The sequence below is a fragment of the Kogia breviceps genome, chromosome 12 (genome assembly GCF_026419965.1).
Source record: "Kogia breviceps isolate mKogBre1 chromosome 12, mKogBre1 haplotype 1, whole genome shotgun sequence".
Classification (NCBI taxonomy): domain Eukaryota; kingdom Metazoa; phylum Chordata; class Mammalia; order Artiodactyla; family Physeteridae; genus Kogia; species Kogia breviceps.
Window position 1 is genome coordinate 11,241,842 of NC_081321.1, and position 17,467 is coordinate 11,259,308.

The 17,467-nt window shown below is 38.6% G+C and overlaps 1 protein-coding gene across 2 annotated transcripts in view; it reads left to right on the forward strand.

Moving 5' to 3' along the window:
- The window catches only part of PTPRO (protein tyrosine phosphatase receptor type O), a 229,785-nt gene that overhangs the window by 115,947 nt on the left and 96,371 nt on the right, over positions 1 to 17,467 (forward strand). For both annotated transcript variants that reach the window (XM_059081430.2, XM_067008763.1), the window contains exon 2: positions 5,532 to 5,805. In XM_059081430.2, coding sequence (XP_058937413.1) covers positions 5,532 to 5,805 — 274 coding nt within the window. The remainder of the gene's footprint in view (positions 1 to 5,531; positions 5,806 to 17,467) is intronic.

Genomic DNA, 17,467 nt, shown 5'->3' on the forward strand with positions numbered 1-17,467 from the left:
GAATGAAAATGCTACTTGCTCTAAATTGTTGTCAATACTTTGTATTTGTTGTCTTTTTAATTTTAACCACCCTATGGGTATGTAGCTTGTCTTACTCTTTAACTCCTTAAAAGTTGCCTTGTGCTCTCATTACTTTATACTAGTAAAGGACGTGCTCTTAAAGATGTTACTATTGGGCTTCCCTGGTGGCGCAGTGGTTGAGAATCCGCCTGCCGATGCAGGAGACACGGGTTCGTGCCCTGGTCCGGGAAGATCCCACATGCCGCGGAGCAACTAAGCCCGTGAGCCATGGCCGCTGGGCCTGTGCGTCCGGAGCCTGTGCTCCGCAACGGGAGAGGCCACAACAGTGAGAGGCCCGCATACCGCAAAAAAAAAAAAAAAAAAAAAAAAAAAAAAGATGTTACTATTAACTTCTTTTTTTTAAAATTTTTATTTATTTATTTATTCATTTATTTCTATTTATTTTTGGCTGCGTTGGGTCTTCGTCACTGCGTGCAGGCTTCCTCTAGTTGCAGCGAGCTGGGCTAATCTTTGTTGTGGTGCGCAGGCTTCTCTTTGCGGTGACTTCTCTTGTTGCAGAGCACGGGCTCTAAGCACGCAGACTTCAGCAGCTGCGGCGTGCGGGCTTCAGTAGTTGTGGCGCACGAGCTTAGTTGATCCGCGGCACGTGGGATCTTCCCGGACCAGGGCTCGAACCCATGTCCCCTGCATTGGCAGGCAGATTCTCAACCGTTGCGCCACCAGGGAAGCCCACTATTAACTTCTTGATGACCAAGTCTAATGACTTTTCTTCGATCCTTGCCCTTCATTTCTTAGCAACATGTGACACCACTGACCCCCACTTTCTTCTTGAAACTGTATTCCATTGACTTCCATGATATTACATTATCCTAGAAGGTACATCTTTATCCACAGTCCCAAAATCCAGTATACCCTTTATTTTATGTTTGCCTAGAGGCAAACAAATGTGTTTTCTTTGGCCAGATTTTAATGATGCTTTTAGACAGTGCCTGTAACCTCCCGTTTGCTAACTAAGCCATCATTCAATCCTCTTATACTTGACTGCTTCACACATTTATATTACCTGCCTGACATTTGAGTTTTGGACCCCTTTACCAAGTAAGAGGCAAAAGAGATGAGGGCTCTGTCTCATGAAATCATAAAGACAGAAATGGATTTATCTGAGCATGTAAAACATGAAAGGTAGTGTTGGCGTGAATTTGGACTCAGGCACCGAGAGAGAACTGACATACTCCACCTGAAGATACATTTAAGACTCACATAAAGAAGTCTGGCAGTACACAGCAGATGGTAAGCATATTCACTCAGCAAGCAGCTTTCAAGAACCTGCTGTATGAGCTTCAGAGCAGTTTCTGGCACCACGCAATAAGCACGATGTAAGTTGATGTTCTTTATTATAATATCGTCATCATTGAAATCATTATCATTGTTATGATTATTGAACAGCCACAATTCTAGGAAGGACAAAGTCACACAAGGCCTGTCTTTCTCTTTACTCCCAAATAGAATATATCCTCAATGTCCTGCACCAGTCCTGAAACATGCTGGTTGCTCAAAATTTTCTGAAGAATGATAGAATAAATAATGGGAGATTAGGGGGAGGCCATCCTTAGTCTTTGAGATCAACTTCCAAATTCTGCTCTGACACTTTCTGAAAGAAAGAAAGTATCAGGGCAGCTCTGGGACTTTAATCTTCCTGAAGGAACTGAAAGGACAGACTGTCTTGCTGGAAAAGGTTTCCCAGGAGCTGGACAGGAGGCTAAGTGGATGAATTACATAACGTCTGCAGAGAATTATGGCCATTAGGTGCTATATAAGCACCGGACACCATTAATATTGCTATTTAAAAGAACTGAGCATCCCAGCACTTCTTATGTGGTAACCTTAGCACAGCAGAATTTTCTAAGTGTTCCCTCTAAAATATCCTCTCTAATAATATTGATCATTGATTGGTTTGCCAGCTGAAGCACTGATAATGTTCTAGAATCACGTCACACTGGCGGGTCACACAGGCGGATCTGATGCAGCCGGCTCTTGCTTGAACTCTGGTCAGGTCTTATGTGAACTGTTTACTGTTTGCTGACCTTAGACGGGCTCAGTCAGCCAATTCCTAACTACACTAGGCCCCTCCTTCTAACTATATCGGCCTTTCGAAACTGTGATCTGTCTAATCGTGCCACTTTCCTGCATTAAAACAGTGCATGATTTCTTTTGGCTTAAAAATATCCAGATTCCTTAATAAGGCATAACTTGCACTGGGCTATTTGCTCTCTTCTCGGAGCATCCTAGCACTGTCTACCCCCTCCAGAGCGCCCTGGAGTCTCTTCCTACTTCTCCAGATGACTCTCCTGACTTTTGTGTCCCTGGGAAACTCCTGAGTATCTTTCAAGCATCCCTTCTACCCTGAAACCTTCCCTCATGTCCGTCTGCAGAAACAGAATGAATTGCTATCTTCTCTACATGTCTATAACACTGAACAATTTTCTTGTATCGACCAGGACCCTTGGCTACAAATTTTGGAGGTCCGACTTAAACAATGTAAGCTATAAATTGGGATTTATTCAGTATGTATCTGTGGCTAGTTCTCTTCCTTGACCCACATCCCAGGGACTCATCCTGCATTTTTCTCCTCTTTCATGCTGTCCACTCTGTCTCCAATAGCTTTTCTGTCCCAGGACTGGCTTTAGAACAGGTGACAGGCTCCTGGGCTCCCGCTTCTTTGCTGAAGCCAAACCCCTAGGCCCCTTTTGCTGTCTCAAGCAACTTACCTCTAGTTCAGGAAAGAGAAATACCAAGGGGCATCAGAACGTGTGGATCCTAGACCTTATTCTGACATCAATTAGCTGTGTGACATTTGACCATTGTTCTCTCAAGTGTGAAATGAGGGTGTTGGACCAGAGAAATTTCTATATTAAACTTTGTTATGCAAAGGACATTTCAGTGAAAATATTTTTACTGCAGAGTCGAACAATACCTTTACCAGTCTCAGAAAAAGAAAAAAGTTTTAAATGGTTTTCTATCCACCAAATAAATCAGCATTAGCCTTGCTTAAGTTTACCAGATCCGTTTTGATTACTTTTAATACTTCCTTTTTGCTCTGCTTCTCAGCACGGATGACATACCTGCAGCATACATTCAGAATTTTCTCCTGAATATAGATTCTAGGAAAAGCTGAAGTGAAGGGGACAGAGAAGAAAAAATAACATAGATGACATTTCTTTTAGGCTCACTGCCTGGATTTGCACTTGGCCTGCTGCCTTATTCTCATTAGTCCCACTGACTGAATCTAATTAGCCCACCCTGATTTATTTTTGGCAACCTGGGAACACATGGGCCAATGCTTATTTTAATGGCTGATACAATCATCCCCAAAGCTGCTTTTATCATTTGGAAGATTAGTTCCTTTCCCTGGAGGCTTTCACTGTCTACAAGGTATCATGACACATGAGACACGTATTTCTTAAACACTTTACAAAATTGAGTTTATTTTTCCCTCTTTTCATTATCATAAATACTTCCAGTTCATAGGCTGTTAAAGCATAGAGCAAAAAATTCTTAGTAATTGTGTATCTGATGTCTGTAAACATTATTTTCTGAATTAGTGAATCAACTTCTATAATCAATAATGAATAAAAACCAGACTTCAGTGCTACTAGATACTCATCGCTCGGTTTAGCCTCACATCCCACCTGATCGCTGGCAATGGAGAATGGGTCACATTTTATGTTTGGCCCCCGAAGTACAGAACTCTGTTTTAGAAATCTGCCCATGTATCTGAGGACGAGAGACAACTGTGGATAAAGGACGTTTAAAGAGTCAATCTGTACTGACAATCCCAGGTTACAGAGATCTTCCCAGGCCTGCCCAGATCACAAACCACCTGGCATATGCCAGGCATTGGTCCTGGAGCTGGAGACACAGCTAGAAATAAGATGCAGTCTCTGCCCTAGAGGACTTACAGTCTAGTGTAATAGGAATAGCGTGAACACAATTAAGTCTACTAAATGTTAACATAGAATTAAACTTCTCTTAATGGCCAGATAGTCTTTATAAGTACTAGGACCTTTAAAAACTAGACTTCTTAAAAAATGAAATAAGAAGAAAAAAAAGTCAGTATGTTTTTAGGTCTGTACAGTATCTTTTAAAGGATTGATGTATCGCACACTTGATTTGGTTGCTGACAATATGTGAGGTACCAAAATCAATAAGTAGATTAATCCTAAGAGGAGAAGGCTCACATATAATTAATGCAATCAGCAATCCTTTCATTCATTTAACAAACATTTATCAGCTATATCCTGTCTGTCAGACTCAATGTTAGGAAAATAAGTCAAGAGGAGAAGGCAAAGACATGTAGAACAACAGTGGAGCTCAGTCTCGGTACTTGTGTACAGTGGTTAGAAGTCCACACTACATGAGTGACCTGGAGCAGGTGACTTAATCTTTCTGGCTCTCGGTTTGCACAGTGACAAACTGAGATGGAAATAATATCTATCTCGTGAGATAAGTCTGAATATTAAATGAGATGATCATGTTTACAGCCTGCCTAGCTTGGTACCTGGATCCTTGTAAATCTTTGACAAGTTTCGGCAATTTTTCTGTCCCACTTTTGTAGAAAAGAAACCTGAGGCTCAGAACAATGAAATAACTTGTCCTGGACACTACATACCCAGAAGGTAAATTAAAAACAGAACGGCAAATGTTAGAAAGTCTGTGAGTCTTGTCAAGACCAGAGAACAGAAGAGGACAGATTCCACCTATGGAGCGTGGGAAAAAAATCAGGAAGGAATATTTAAACCAACTACACAAATGATTTTTCAAATATGTTCATGAGCATTTATCTGGAGACTTGGAGCAAAATTTTCAGTCCACTAACTGCTGATTTTTCCATCAACGCCCACGGCTCCTCAGTCTGGTCCTTTCCTCAAAGAGCATCTTAGTTTCTCTTATTAAGGATTGGCTAACCTTTAATGAGGATTATCACAGGTTTCTCAGCCCTGACTATGTCAGTTTCCAGAACTGACAGGTGAGACACATCAGAGAGGAAATAACTCCCTTGAAACATTCTTCTAGAATTTTCCTAGGACTACTCCCTCCAAAGTAAATAGTGCTTCTTCAAACCATACAGCTTCTTCAGCATAGGTGAAACAAAGACCTTCCATAGGACTTCTCTGGAAGTTGAGTGCCAAGATGATTTTCATTCATTTATAATTACACGTTTCCATGATGTTTATTTTGTGTTTATTACATGGCACAATCCATGAACCGGAAGAAGCTTTTCAATCTAGAAGAATGCTAAAAGTAAAAAAGCCTGAGAAGATCAATTGCCACAATAGGGTTAATCTCCCTCTTTCTGCTTTTCCTCGTACACTAAAATACCTATGTAACTCTATTTCACAAAGCAATGCTTATCACAACACTAGTTTTGGGGAAATTATGTCAGTATAATTTTATTGCAAAATAATCTGAAATTTGACCTCCATTTCCTTTTTCTCTCTTTTCTTAAACAGAATGCTACAACATTCCATGTAACTGTCCAAGATGATAATAGCATCGCAGTCTCTTTAGAAGCTTCAGATGTCATGAGTCCATCATCTGTGTATGTAGTGAAGATAACTGGTGAATCAAAAAATTACTTCTTCGAATTTGAGGAATTCAACAGTACTTTGCCTCCTCCCGTTATCTTTAAGGCCAGTTATCATGGCCTGTATTATATAATCACTCTGGTGGTGGTAAATGGAAACGTGGTTACCAAGCCATCCAGATCAATCACTGTGTTAACAAGTAAGCGTCATGTGCAATATTGTTCTCTGTGTCTCTTTGTTGGGTATATTCCCCTGGGGGTTCTCATGAAAACAGAGCCCAGAATGGCAAGATCAATTGCCTTGAAATCAAGTGACAGGATTCAAAGTTCTGCTTTACCTTAAGAATACAGTCTCTTGCTGAAGCTGGATCACGTTTTACTATAACCTTTTGTTAATCAAAATGTGTTTAAACCAAAAAAAGTCAACCTATTCTGAGACTGAATGACAATTTTAGATTCATGATTGGATGATGTAATTTGCTGCTATATAATTTAATAGTATGATTATAACTAAGTTTTTTTTTCTAGAACACATATTCTCATATTAAGCAAATTGCTTTTTGAGGCAATGAATTTATACTAATATTTAGCTGGCTCAAAATCAAAATTACATATTTTTAGTTGAGAGAGAGTAAAAGATATCGTTATTTATCAGTTGCTATTCCTCACCTCACCCTCAAAATAACCTAGGCTTCCACCGCCCAAGAAAAATGCCAAGAAAAAAAAGTCATTAACATTTTAACCTTTAGTAGCACATGTCTTAAGAGGTCATGCTGCTATTAGAAATTTTTTAGGAGTGGTTTTAACTACATATGATTTTTCACTTTCTCTCTGCCTTTAATACATAATCTCAAAGTAAAATTTGGCTCTACTGTGTATGTTGATGTATGGAAGAAAAACTGTTATCTATAAGGTGGTAGAGTTTATCACTAGAGCAATGCAATGTCTTAGCAAAGTTCTTTTTGCTCTTTGTTCCAGTGGTTGCAATCTTTTTTTTTTTTTTTTTTTTTTTTTTGTGGTATGCGGGCCTCTCACTGTTGTGGCCTCTCCCGTTGCGGAGCACAGGCTCCGGACGCGCAGGCTCAGCGGCCATGGCTCCCGGGCCCAGCCGCTCCGCGGCATGTGGGATCTTCCCAGACCGGGGCACGAACCCGTATCCCCCGCATCGGCAGGCGGATTCTCAACCACTGCGCCACCAGGGAAGCCCTACAGTGGTTGCAATCTTTTAATTGCCATCTATACGTGATCTTTCTGGCCACAATTAAGGAAAATGACATAGTGCTATTTTCTGTTGGGATTAAAGGAAAGAGAAACACCAAGAAGCAAGGACTCAGAATCAAGCTAGAGGACATATTTTTAACATGTCTGTCAAAAATTAATTAAAGTTTCTCTTGGCAGAGTTCCAGGATCTGTACTGAGTTCTAAAAATTAGGAATGGCACAGACCCAAGACCTTCAAGGTTTATACATATAATGAACAAATCTAGCACCAAGCTGAATTAAAGGAAGGACTTGCCTGGTAAAATGCTGGCTTAAACAACCTCCAGAAATGGAGAATTAGGAGCTAATAGAACCAGGCAGCAGATCTAGGTGTATAATGCCTATAATGTAACACTTGGTATCAGAAGCTCTGCCTTACTCATCTTCATAATTTCATAAGCATGACCTAGCATGACCCTTATACTTAAATGGTGATCAGTAAATATTAATTCAATTTAGCTGAGCAAGTAACAAGAAAAGGAACCAGGAAAAAAAAGGCTAAGACACAGAGCAAACTAAAACTAGTAACTGTTGCTGACCCAACACTCATTAGCAGGCACTCAGCCATTCTGGATCAAAGTTGGAGGAGTCAGCCCTTTAGTTAATGGTTCACAAAGAAATATGTTAAGTAGATGGTGAAAGATTTCTGGAATATCTTGTTGATATTTTAGCATGTGCAGTAAGTTCTACTCAACATGTTTTCTATTTTCTTTTGTGATTTCTTCTTTGATATGTGGGCTAGTAATTGTGTTGTTGAATGTCCAAAACTTTGACGATTTTGCGGAGATCTCCTTATTGATTTCTAGGTAACTGTGGTTGTGATCAGAGAACATGCTCTGTGCAATTTCAATGCCCAGAAAGTTGTTGAGATTTGTCTTATGGCCCCAAATATGGCCTCTCTTGTGCTTTCTGTGAACACTTGGTGGGTGAAGTTTCAATAAATGTCAATTAGGTCAGGTAGGTTGTTCGAGTCTTCTATACCCTAATGATTTGCTGTCAACTTGTTCTAACAATGACTGAAGGAATGGATTTGTCTATTTCTCCTTTCACTTCTTTTAGTTTATGCTTTAGTTCGAAGTTCTGTTGTTACGTTGTTAGGTGCAAATACAATACTTTTAGGATTACCATGTCTTTTTGATGAGCTGACCTTTTTATCTATATACAATGTCACCCTTTATACCAAATAATATGCCTTGTGTTGAGGTCTATTATGGCTGATATTAATATAGACATTTTAGTTTTCTTTTGTTAAGTATTTTCATGGTATACCTGTTTCATCTTTTTTAATTTTAACCTACTTATATCTTTATATGTAAATGGGTTTCTTGTAAACAGCATAGAGTTGGATCTTGCTTTTTTCCCCAATCTGAAAATCTCTGCCTTTTAATTGGAGTGCTTAGACAACAGGATTAGCTTCCTGTTGTCTCTGGCCAATAACAATAGAATGTTAACCACATATGTAATATTAAATTTTCTGCTAGACACATTAAGAAACTTTCTGAAAAGGTGAAATTAATTTTAATAACATAGTTTACTTAACCCATTACATTCAAAATATTATTGTTTCAGTATGTCGACTAAAAAAAATATGCACAACCTAAAAGTTGAGTGTTATGTTTTCTTCGGTGGACTTACTGAGGACTTCAAGCCCGGGAGGCAGCGTCTCAAGTAACCCTGAGAAAACTGCTCCAAGGAGGTGAGGGGGGGACCTAGGATATATAGGAGTTTTACAACAAAAGGCAGGTGGTAGGAACAAAAGATTATTGTTAATAAAAGAAAACTAGTTTAGGAATTTAACGCTTTTCGAGTCTGGGCTCACTGAAACCATTCCTTTGATACGCACTTCAGCTGCCTGAAATCCTCCGCTTTCACATCCTGAGTTTCCTCGGGGCTCACCAACTCACCCAAAGGTGAGATGACTGCGACATCCTTTGTTTACTGATAAGGCAGGCACTATTTTATTTCTCAAGTATATAATCAGGATATAAAAATTTACACATTTTTTTTACTCTTAAATATAATTAAAATATAGAACATTGAAAATTCAGTTTCGCAGTGGCACTAGCCTTATTTTAAGTGCTCAATAGCCATATGTGGCTAGTGGCTACCAATTGAAACAGTACAAGCTTAGATCATTTATATTTAATGCAGTTAAGTATATTGTTGAATTTCACTTAAATCTCCCATATTGCTAGGCTGTTCGTGTGAGGAGTTGAGTCACTCTAGTCAATAGTTGAGCTCAGTTTAAAGTACTATTAACCTACAGTTCATCACAGACTTCAAATTCTTCTGGTCAATGGTAGGTTGCCAGCAGTGACAGAAGGTGTTTCTCAGTGTTCCAGTTCTAGCCTCAATGTTCAGCAAGTCCTGAACCCATGCACCACAGAACGGATCCATGATTTTGCCTCTCCCTTACCGATGGGACTTTTTACTAGTGCTAACTTTTGGGGGGATGGGGGAGGATCTTGGTTCTCCTGGTCCAGCCTCAGGCTTAGAGAGACGTTGTGATGCTAAGGGGGGCATTCTCAGCATTCCTACCCCTTGCTATACACTCCCAGACAAAGTCTACCTTAAATCTGTAGATGGCCTTGGGTTGGAGAGTCTCCTGCCTCTTCGCCATAGTAGCAGAACCCTACCTTCTATCAGTGCGTGAAGATCATGGGTCCAGAGCTGTTTCTGCCCTTGACTCAGGAATATACATCTTTGACTTCTAGCTGTCCCCCAGAAGTAGGAAGACCTTTGCCAGTGAACCGAGAGGGAAAGAACTTCTACCTCTCCCCAAGGCATTAAGCGTTTTGCTTTGTATTTTTAAAAAGTCCAGAGAATTAAGTTTTCTCCTTGATCTCTTAATGGTGCTAATTATCACTTGTCTCCCTGTGTCCTGGAGGGTAGGAGGGTGGCTCTCTTGCTATCAGTATTTCTCCCGAGCACCTGATGGAGGCCTACGTAAAGGGCTAGAGAGAAGTGGGCTCCACTTGTGCCTGGGAGCCTCACTCATTTTAAACCAGCTCTGTCCTATACTTGTGGACAGAACTTTGGGATGATGGAAATGTTCTATATCTGCATTGTCCGGTACAGTAGCCCCTCATTTTTAATTTTATTTAATTTTGATTCATTCTAAGTTTAATTTAAATAGCCACAGGTGGCTGGTAACTACCTTCTTGGACAGAGCAGTCTAAACTGTTATTTAGAACACACTCCACCTTTCTGGATCAGGAAAATTTTAGTTGCTTTCTTCTTTCCTGCTTTAATGGTGCCCCTTCTTTCTGCCATGCCCTACTAAAGCTAAAACAATTATTGTGTCCCTTTTCCCCTCAGAGGGGCTTGTCTTCAGAATTTAGTTCATTTGGTTGCTTTGCAATCTTATTTCTCTGATAGACACAAGAAAAATTGTGTCTCATGGATTATTTGGCTTTTTCTTCTCGCTGTTGGATGTTGGGATGTGGCAGGAAGGGGGACCCCTTCCAGGTCCCGAGAGTGGGCTCTTGTCTAACACTAGGAAATGAATTGTCCGAGGAAACACATGTGCTGACAAAGCAAGAGACGTGATTGGGAAGGGGCGCCCGGGTGGAGAGTAGAAGGGTAAGGGAACCCAGGAGAACTGCTCTGCCACGTGGATCGCAGTCTCGGGTTTTACGGTGATGGGATTAGCTTCCTGTTGTCTCTGGCCAATCATTCTGACTCAGGGGGTCCTTCCCGGTGGCACCGGCATCGCTCAGCCAAGATGGATTCCAGCGAGGAGGATTCTGGGAGGTTGGTAGGACATATGGACTGGCATCTCCTCCTTCCTTTTGACCTTCCCTGAATTGTTCCGGTTCGTAGTAGCTTGTTACCAGGACCTCCTGTTTAAGATAACTCATGCAAGGGGCTACTATGGTGCCTGGCCAGGGTGGGCGATTTTAGTCAGTGTTTCCTCTAACAGGAGGATAGCATTGACTTGCAGTTTTCTGCAACTTAAGCAGAAGAGGAAGTTTGCATTGATGTCTAAAGAGTAAAAATTGATTAATGATGCTTTATTGTCTCTCCCCTCTACTCTATTTTTAAATACTCAATTACACCATCCCAGATTTTTTAAGCAATAATAGGTTGGGAATATAAAAACTGAGGGTTAATGCACAAATATTTCTGTGACAGTAGGTATGAAGTGATGGGTTTCAGCTTCCTTCTTTTAAAAAGAGAGTATTAAAATACATGATGACTAAGATTACTTTTGAGCTCTAAAATTAGCATTATTTATCAGTTAATGATGTATTTTTGCCATCTTTATTTTTCTAAGGGGAGGCTTTTCTTGGAAGTTTAGGAAACATTTGTAGGATCTGCTCCCATAGTTGACACATTGAGGAAAAAAGGGTACATTTGTTGCAGTCATTTATTCTGTGTTAGATCTTTGTCTTCATGAAATAAGCAATGACAAAGCAATTGGCCCTGGGGCAGTCCTTTGATATTTCTCTACCCTTGTTCTGAGTCTGGCGCTCTCGGAGAAAGCTGAGGAACACGACAAAGAATAAATTCAGCACAAACAAGTCATTTGGCCAGTTCAAAAGGGTTTCATAACCCTTAGGCTCTGACTTCTGATTAATATTTAATTGATTGAGAACCTTCAGTATATAATGTGCACATTAGAGAGACGGAGTAGTTTCTCAATAGATAAAATAATACATGAAAACAATTGCTTAAAAATTGGGGAAATGCTATTTACACACTACTGGCTCCTGTGTTTGCAAAGTCTTAGAGATAGTGGCTGTAAACATTGCAGAACACACATGGGAACACTCTACAAATATAATACTCCATACAAATTCATCCATGATAATAAAAATAATGCATGAGTTTTTATTTTATGTATTACCTACTTTCTTTACGCCATGTCCTAGGTGGCAGAGAAATAAAAATAAAATACCCACACTCAGAGATTGCATATAGCAGTGGAAAAGACAAACAAAACTTTACAAATATATAAGTGCTGTAAAAGAATTATGTAAGAGACTGCCCAGCCTTCTTAGGGAGCACTGGGAAGAAGAAACAATTATTTAAAAATTAGTGAAAACTTGCCAAATGAATAAAGAATGGAAAATGTCACAATCAGAGTTTAAGGGAATCATAGGTAAAAAGAATGGGGGCATATGTGCATAGCATGGCACCCCTGTGAACTTCAAGGGTGAAGGTGGCAAGAACCTGTGATTCCAGAAAATAAAGGGGAAGGTGGCTAGAAAAGTTGAGAGGAGCCTTGAATACTTTACAAAAGAGTTTAGACCTTAACCTCAAAGTGCTGAGGAATGAGGATACATCTTATTCAAAGAAATGACATAATACGATTTGATTGGGGAAATCTCCTTCTTGTAACAGAACTGCAAGCCACAGGATCCTGAATCCTGCATTGGAATGGACAAATTATCACACAGATATTTTGAATAGTGGATCAAAGCATGAACTTTAGAGCCAAAGAAAACTGGAAACCATAATGAAGACGTTGGCAGATTATTACATTCTCTTAGTTTTCTAATTTATAGTCTATTCCAGAGGTTAGCAAACTTTTTCTGTAAAGGCCTAGGTAATCAATATTTTATGCTTTGTGGACCATATAATCTATGTTGCAATCATTCAACTCCACTATTTCTGCAGAAAAGCAGCCATAGATAATATGTAAACAAATAAGCATGGCTGTGTTCTTAGGAAACTTTAAAGACACCAGAATTTGAATTTCATATAATTTTCGTATGTCATGAAATAGTATTCTTCGGTCGATATTTATCAACCATTTTAAACTGTAAATACCATTCTTAGCTCATAAATCATACAAAAACATGTGGCAGGCCAGATTTGGTTTGCGGGCTATAGATTACTGATTTGGTAGAGGGTGCTAGTAAATAATGTAAATTTTTTTGTAATAAAAAATTTTTAAATAAACTCCTTAACAAAGTTTGTAGCACCTGGTATAAGATCAATAAATGTAATTAATACCGATGGCATTAAACAGAAAATTACTCAACGGGTTGGGAGCAAAAGAGAACGAAAAGAGGTCAGGAGGGGAAAAGTCAGTGAGGTGAAGATGACAGGTGGAAGTCAGAGACTCCAACAAAAGTGAGAGGATCAAGTAGCCTGCAGCCTTAAAAGTTTTGAACAGAAGTAAATAAGAAAAATTAAGATGAGATTGAAGGCAGGGAGAATAATTCAGAAAGCTATTTAAATATTCCAGGAAAGGATCACAGAAGAAGAATTTTCCTCTACCCTTCTGTGTTCTTCTGGCTGGCCTAAGAATTAACTTGATGTGAGACAGATTAGTAAGAGAAAATCGAAACTAAAATGTAGTAACATGTATGCATGCGAGAGACCCAGGAAAACGGATAACTCATCAAAATGGCCAACACCTTCACCTTAAAGACCAGCTTCAGCTAAAGACAAAAGAGGATATCGGGGTGGTGGTTTGGGACTACAGAGGGAAGGAAGGCAATTGACCTGGAGATGGACAAGTAAACACCTGGTAAACAGATGTTTGCTGGGCTGTGCAGAGACAATGGGACCCAGAGTGGACTCTGATCTCCAGGCCCTGCTGAGTTTCCCCTGCCACTTCCGGCCCATTTTCTGTGCAAATACCTCTGGTGATAGCTCTATTCCAGGAACAGTCCCTCTACCTAAATTCTTTTAGGCAGTTATGGGGAAGATTAAGGGTTCTTCCTGAGTCTTCTTTTTCTTAAAAATACTCAGCCTAAGTTACTCCTCATTGCAAAGAGATACATTTTGGGGTGGCAAATTTTGCTCTCCTACTAAAGAAATAATGGAGACTCAAACTAAGTTAGTGGGTGTGATGGTAACCATCCTCCTGGACCATGAGTGGCTGCTGCAGCCAGCTCACCTCAGTGGCCTGCTGGGATACAGCTGAACCATCAGGTCAGGTCTCAAATTATCATCAATACATATTACAAGAGCTCTGGCCTGGGACCTGGATTGGTCCTTTTTCCCTACTCCTGCCATCAGAAATGAGGGACTAATCCCATGTTCATCTCCCTCAAGAGGGCTATGTCAGAAGACATACATGTTCTTAGGTTGGACACATTGAAAGCAAAGGATACTGATCACTGACTCAACAGCTTTTTTTGGTTTTAGTTCCTCAAAACAGAGCGATCACAGAAAGAAGCACCTCTTAGCACTTAGCAGATACTAATAAGTACAAGGCTACCTCTGCTTTCTTGAAACAGTATTTGCTCCACATTTGCTTTTGTTTTTTCATCTTCTAAGATAGCCACATCCAGAACTTTAAAAATCTTCCTATTTATCATCTGTATGAAAGGTTCAAAAGTAATGAAGGAACAGAAAATATTCTTCAATTTGAACATCAGTTTTTATTACATGGAATGCCTAATGAGGAAATAATAATGATATTTAATGTCATTTTTAAGTTTTTTATTAAAAGAAAAAATGGGAACCTCATGGTAGGATTTTTAGTAAAAATAATGCAGTAAAGTCCTGCTTTGTCATATACTCTGTGCTCCCACCAAAAAATGAAAAGAAAAACAGAAGTATATTTCCAGGCTCAAAAATAAGATAGGTGTCTCCATTAATCAGAAACTCAAAGTAGGGAAGTACACTGAAGTCATGGGGCCCCTGTGCTCTGGGTCTGAAAGGAGACAGTACTGCATCTAGGCCCCTGTAGAGGAAGAAGGCTTGAATTGCTCTAAATTAGATATGGACCAGAGCCAGACTCTGCTTGGAGTAAAGATTCTTCCTGCTTGTGAAAAAAAAGCACATATGGAGGCCTAAGGATACAGGCAAGGGACACACATTCTTACTATCAAGGACCAAGCTTAGTTACCCTCTGACTCAGAGAATGAATTTGTGAAAACCACTATATCATCCACAATATGAAGAACCCCAAAATAATGTTATATGCCCTGGTTCTAGGCTGCTGATTCTGGTGAGCTGAAAGGATGCTAAACTGCTTCAGAGCAATGAGGAAAAAACAAGAAATGGGGCAATGAGAAAACAAAATTTGGTCTAGGGCTTATATTTTAGAACACACAAAGAAATCTATGCTAAAAAAAATAGGCATCAAAATTATTATAACATTTTGTATTATATTTTATGTAGCAATGTAACAAAAATTTACAGTATGCTATGATATACAAAGTGATAAATGAAAGAATTATACATATTAAAAAAGAATTAAGGAATAATGAAACAAAAATTGGCAAAAATAAAACAGAAACATACAGAATAAATATAAATTTTAAAAATAAAAAATACAATCATTTAATTTAATATTTTAATTGGTTAAACTAGGTAAAATTAATTTAATTAATCAAATTTAATGTTAATTAATTGAAAAACTTCAATAGATGCGATAAATTCTGTACTAATAAAAATTAAATAAAGTCAGTAAATTGAAAGATGATACTGTGTCCTTGTCCCATGATTTAGCACAGTGAGACAATACTCCCAGAGATATGGAGGTGGAGAGATTCTAACTAAAGAGATTAAGAGATTAAGAAAAAAATGGAGGGGATGATTGGCACAATATTTGAAGAAATTATTATTTCCAAGACTTGAAGAATGACATGAATCCACAGATTGACAAAGCATTCCAAGTACCTAGACCATAATTCAAAACTAAGACCATACCTAGATATGTGATGGTGAAACTGCAGATGATTGAGCATAAATAAAAATATATTAGAAGTTTAGAACATACTAATGGACAAAAAGCATAGTATCCACAAAGGAATAACTATTAGACTAACAGAAGCTTTCTCTTCTGCAATAACTGGAGCAAGAAGACAATGGAGCAATATCCTCAAAGTGCTGAGGGGAAATCAGTCTACCCAGAATTCTATACCCAGCTAAACTACATCAAGAATAAAGAAATTTTTTTTGTATACAGAGCCTAGGAGAATTTAACACCCATACTCTAACTTAAATAACTATTAAATTATATGTTGCAGCAAGAAGAAAAATGTATCCAGATGAAAGGCACAGGACACAATAAAAAATGACAATGGGGAAGTGGTATATGACAAAGGTTGCATTAGAAATTAGCAGGAAAATATGGAAAAAGAATCCATGAAACAGGCAAGGGTATCAAACAAATGAATTTAAGAAAAGGGAAGCCAAATGACAGGTAAACATATGAAAAGATATTCAATCTTTTTTTGTGAACAGGAAATTAAGAGACAAAATTTCACAGACTTCAGAGTGACAAAAATTAAAAAGACTGGACTTCCCTGGTGGTGCAGTGGTTAAGAATCCACCTGCCAATGCAGGGGGCACAGGTTCGAGCCCTGGTCTGGGAAGATTCCACATGCTGTGGAGCAACTAAGCCCATGAGCCACAACTACTGAAGCCCACAGGCCTAAAGCCTGCACTCTGCAACAAAAGAAGCCACCACAATGAGAAGCCCACGCACCGCAGTGAAGAGTAACACCCACTCACCACACCTAGACAAAGCCCACGTGCAGCAATGAAGACCCAACACAGCCAAAAAAATAAATAAAATAAAATTAATTAATTTAAAAAAATAAATAGACTGATGCAAGCAAGTGTTGGAAAAAGAATATGGAGAAACAAGAACTATCACACACAACTGATAGATAGATAATTGACATAATGTTAGAAAACATTTTCACAATATCACATACAGTTGAAGATGTGCATACTCTACTATCCAGGATGTCCAACCTAAGGAAACATTTCCCAAAACATTTATTGCAGCATTATTTGCAAAAGTGAGTGATTGAAAACAACCTATATAACAACAACAAAAAACAGATAAATTATATTGTTTGTATAGTTGTAAAATGGATACTAAATTTTCTAGAGATACATCAAGACAGACAGATCTCAAAAACGATGTTAGGTGACAAAAAGTAAGCCGCAGAATCATATGTACAATATACCATCAACATAACATGTTAAAGTATGTGAAGTAATAGTCCATATGAATATTGGACACTTATAAATGTAAAAGTGAAAAACATGCATGGAAAGAGAAACACCATATTCAGAATAATAATTTACCTCTGGCCAAATTATGGGAGGCAAATGGGATCAGGGCAAGTTATATGGGGAATTTCAACTATATTTTGTAATGATTAATTTTTTTAATTAAAAAGGAAAAACTAAAGACAAAAAAGTAATAAATGAAGATAATAAATGATTTCTATTTTTAAACAACAACATTTCTCTGTCCAGTCTCACCTGGTTCCTAAAACAAGAAAGGGAAGTATAACAGGGTAGTTGGCAGAGAAAGGAGTAATGAATTAGATCAGGATTTTACCTTGTCATCACTGAAAAACACATGAGTAATTACAGCTCTGGTTTATGCCACATCCCTTAATTTTTCAAAAAGAAAAACAATGAGGGAAGTAACTGGAGAGATGGTAAAATATTTCTAGAGAATGCATTTGAGTTCTAGAAAACAGTAATTCTTGTATTGAATATACCTCAAAAATGCCTGGGCATGGACTTTAGAATTTACACCTGACCTGGGTTATATATGTTGAAGCTGAGGGAAATACAGGAAGGAAACATGTAAATAGGCATTTTAAAAATGTTCTTAGTTTAAAATTTAAGTAGTTGGCACAGCTAACAGAGAAATCACAAAATAAAATAT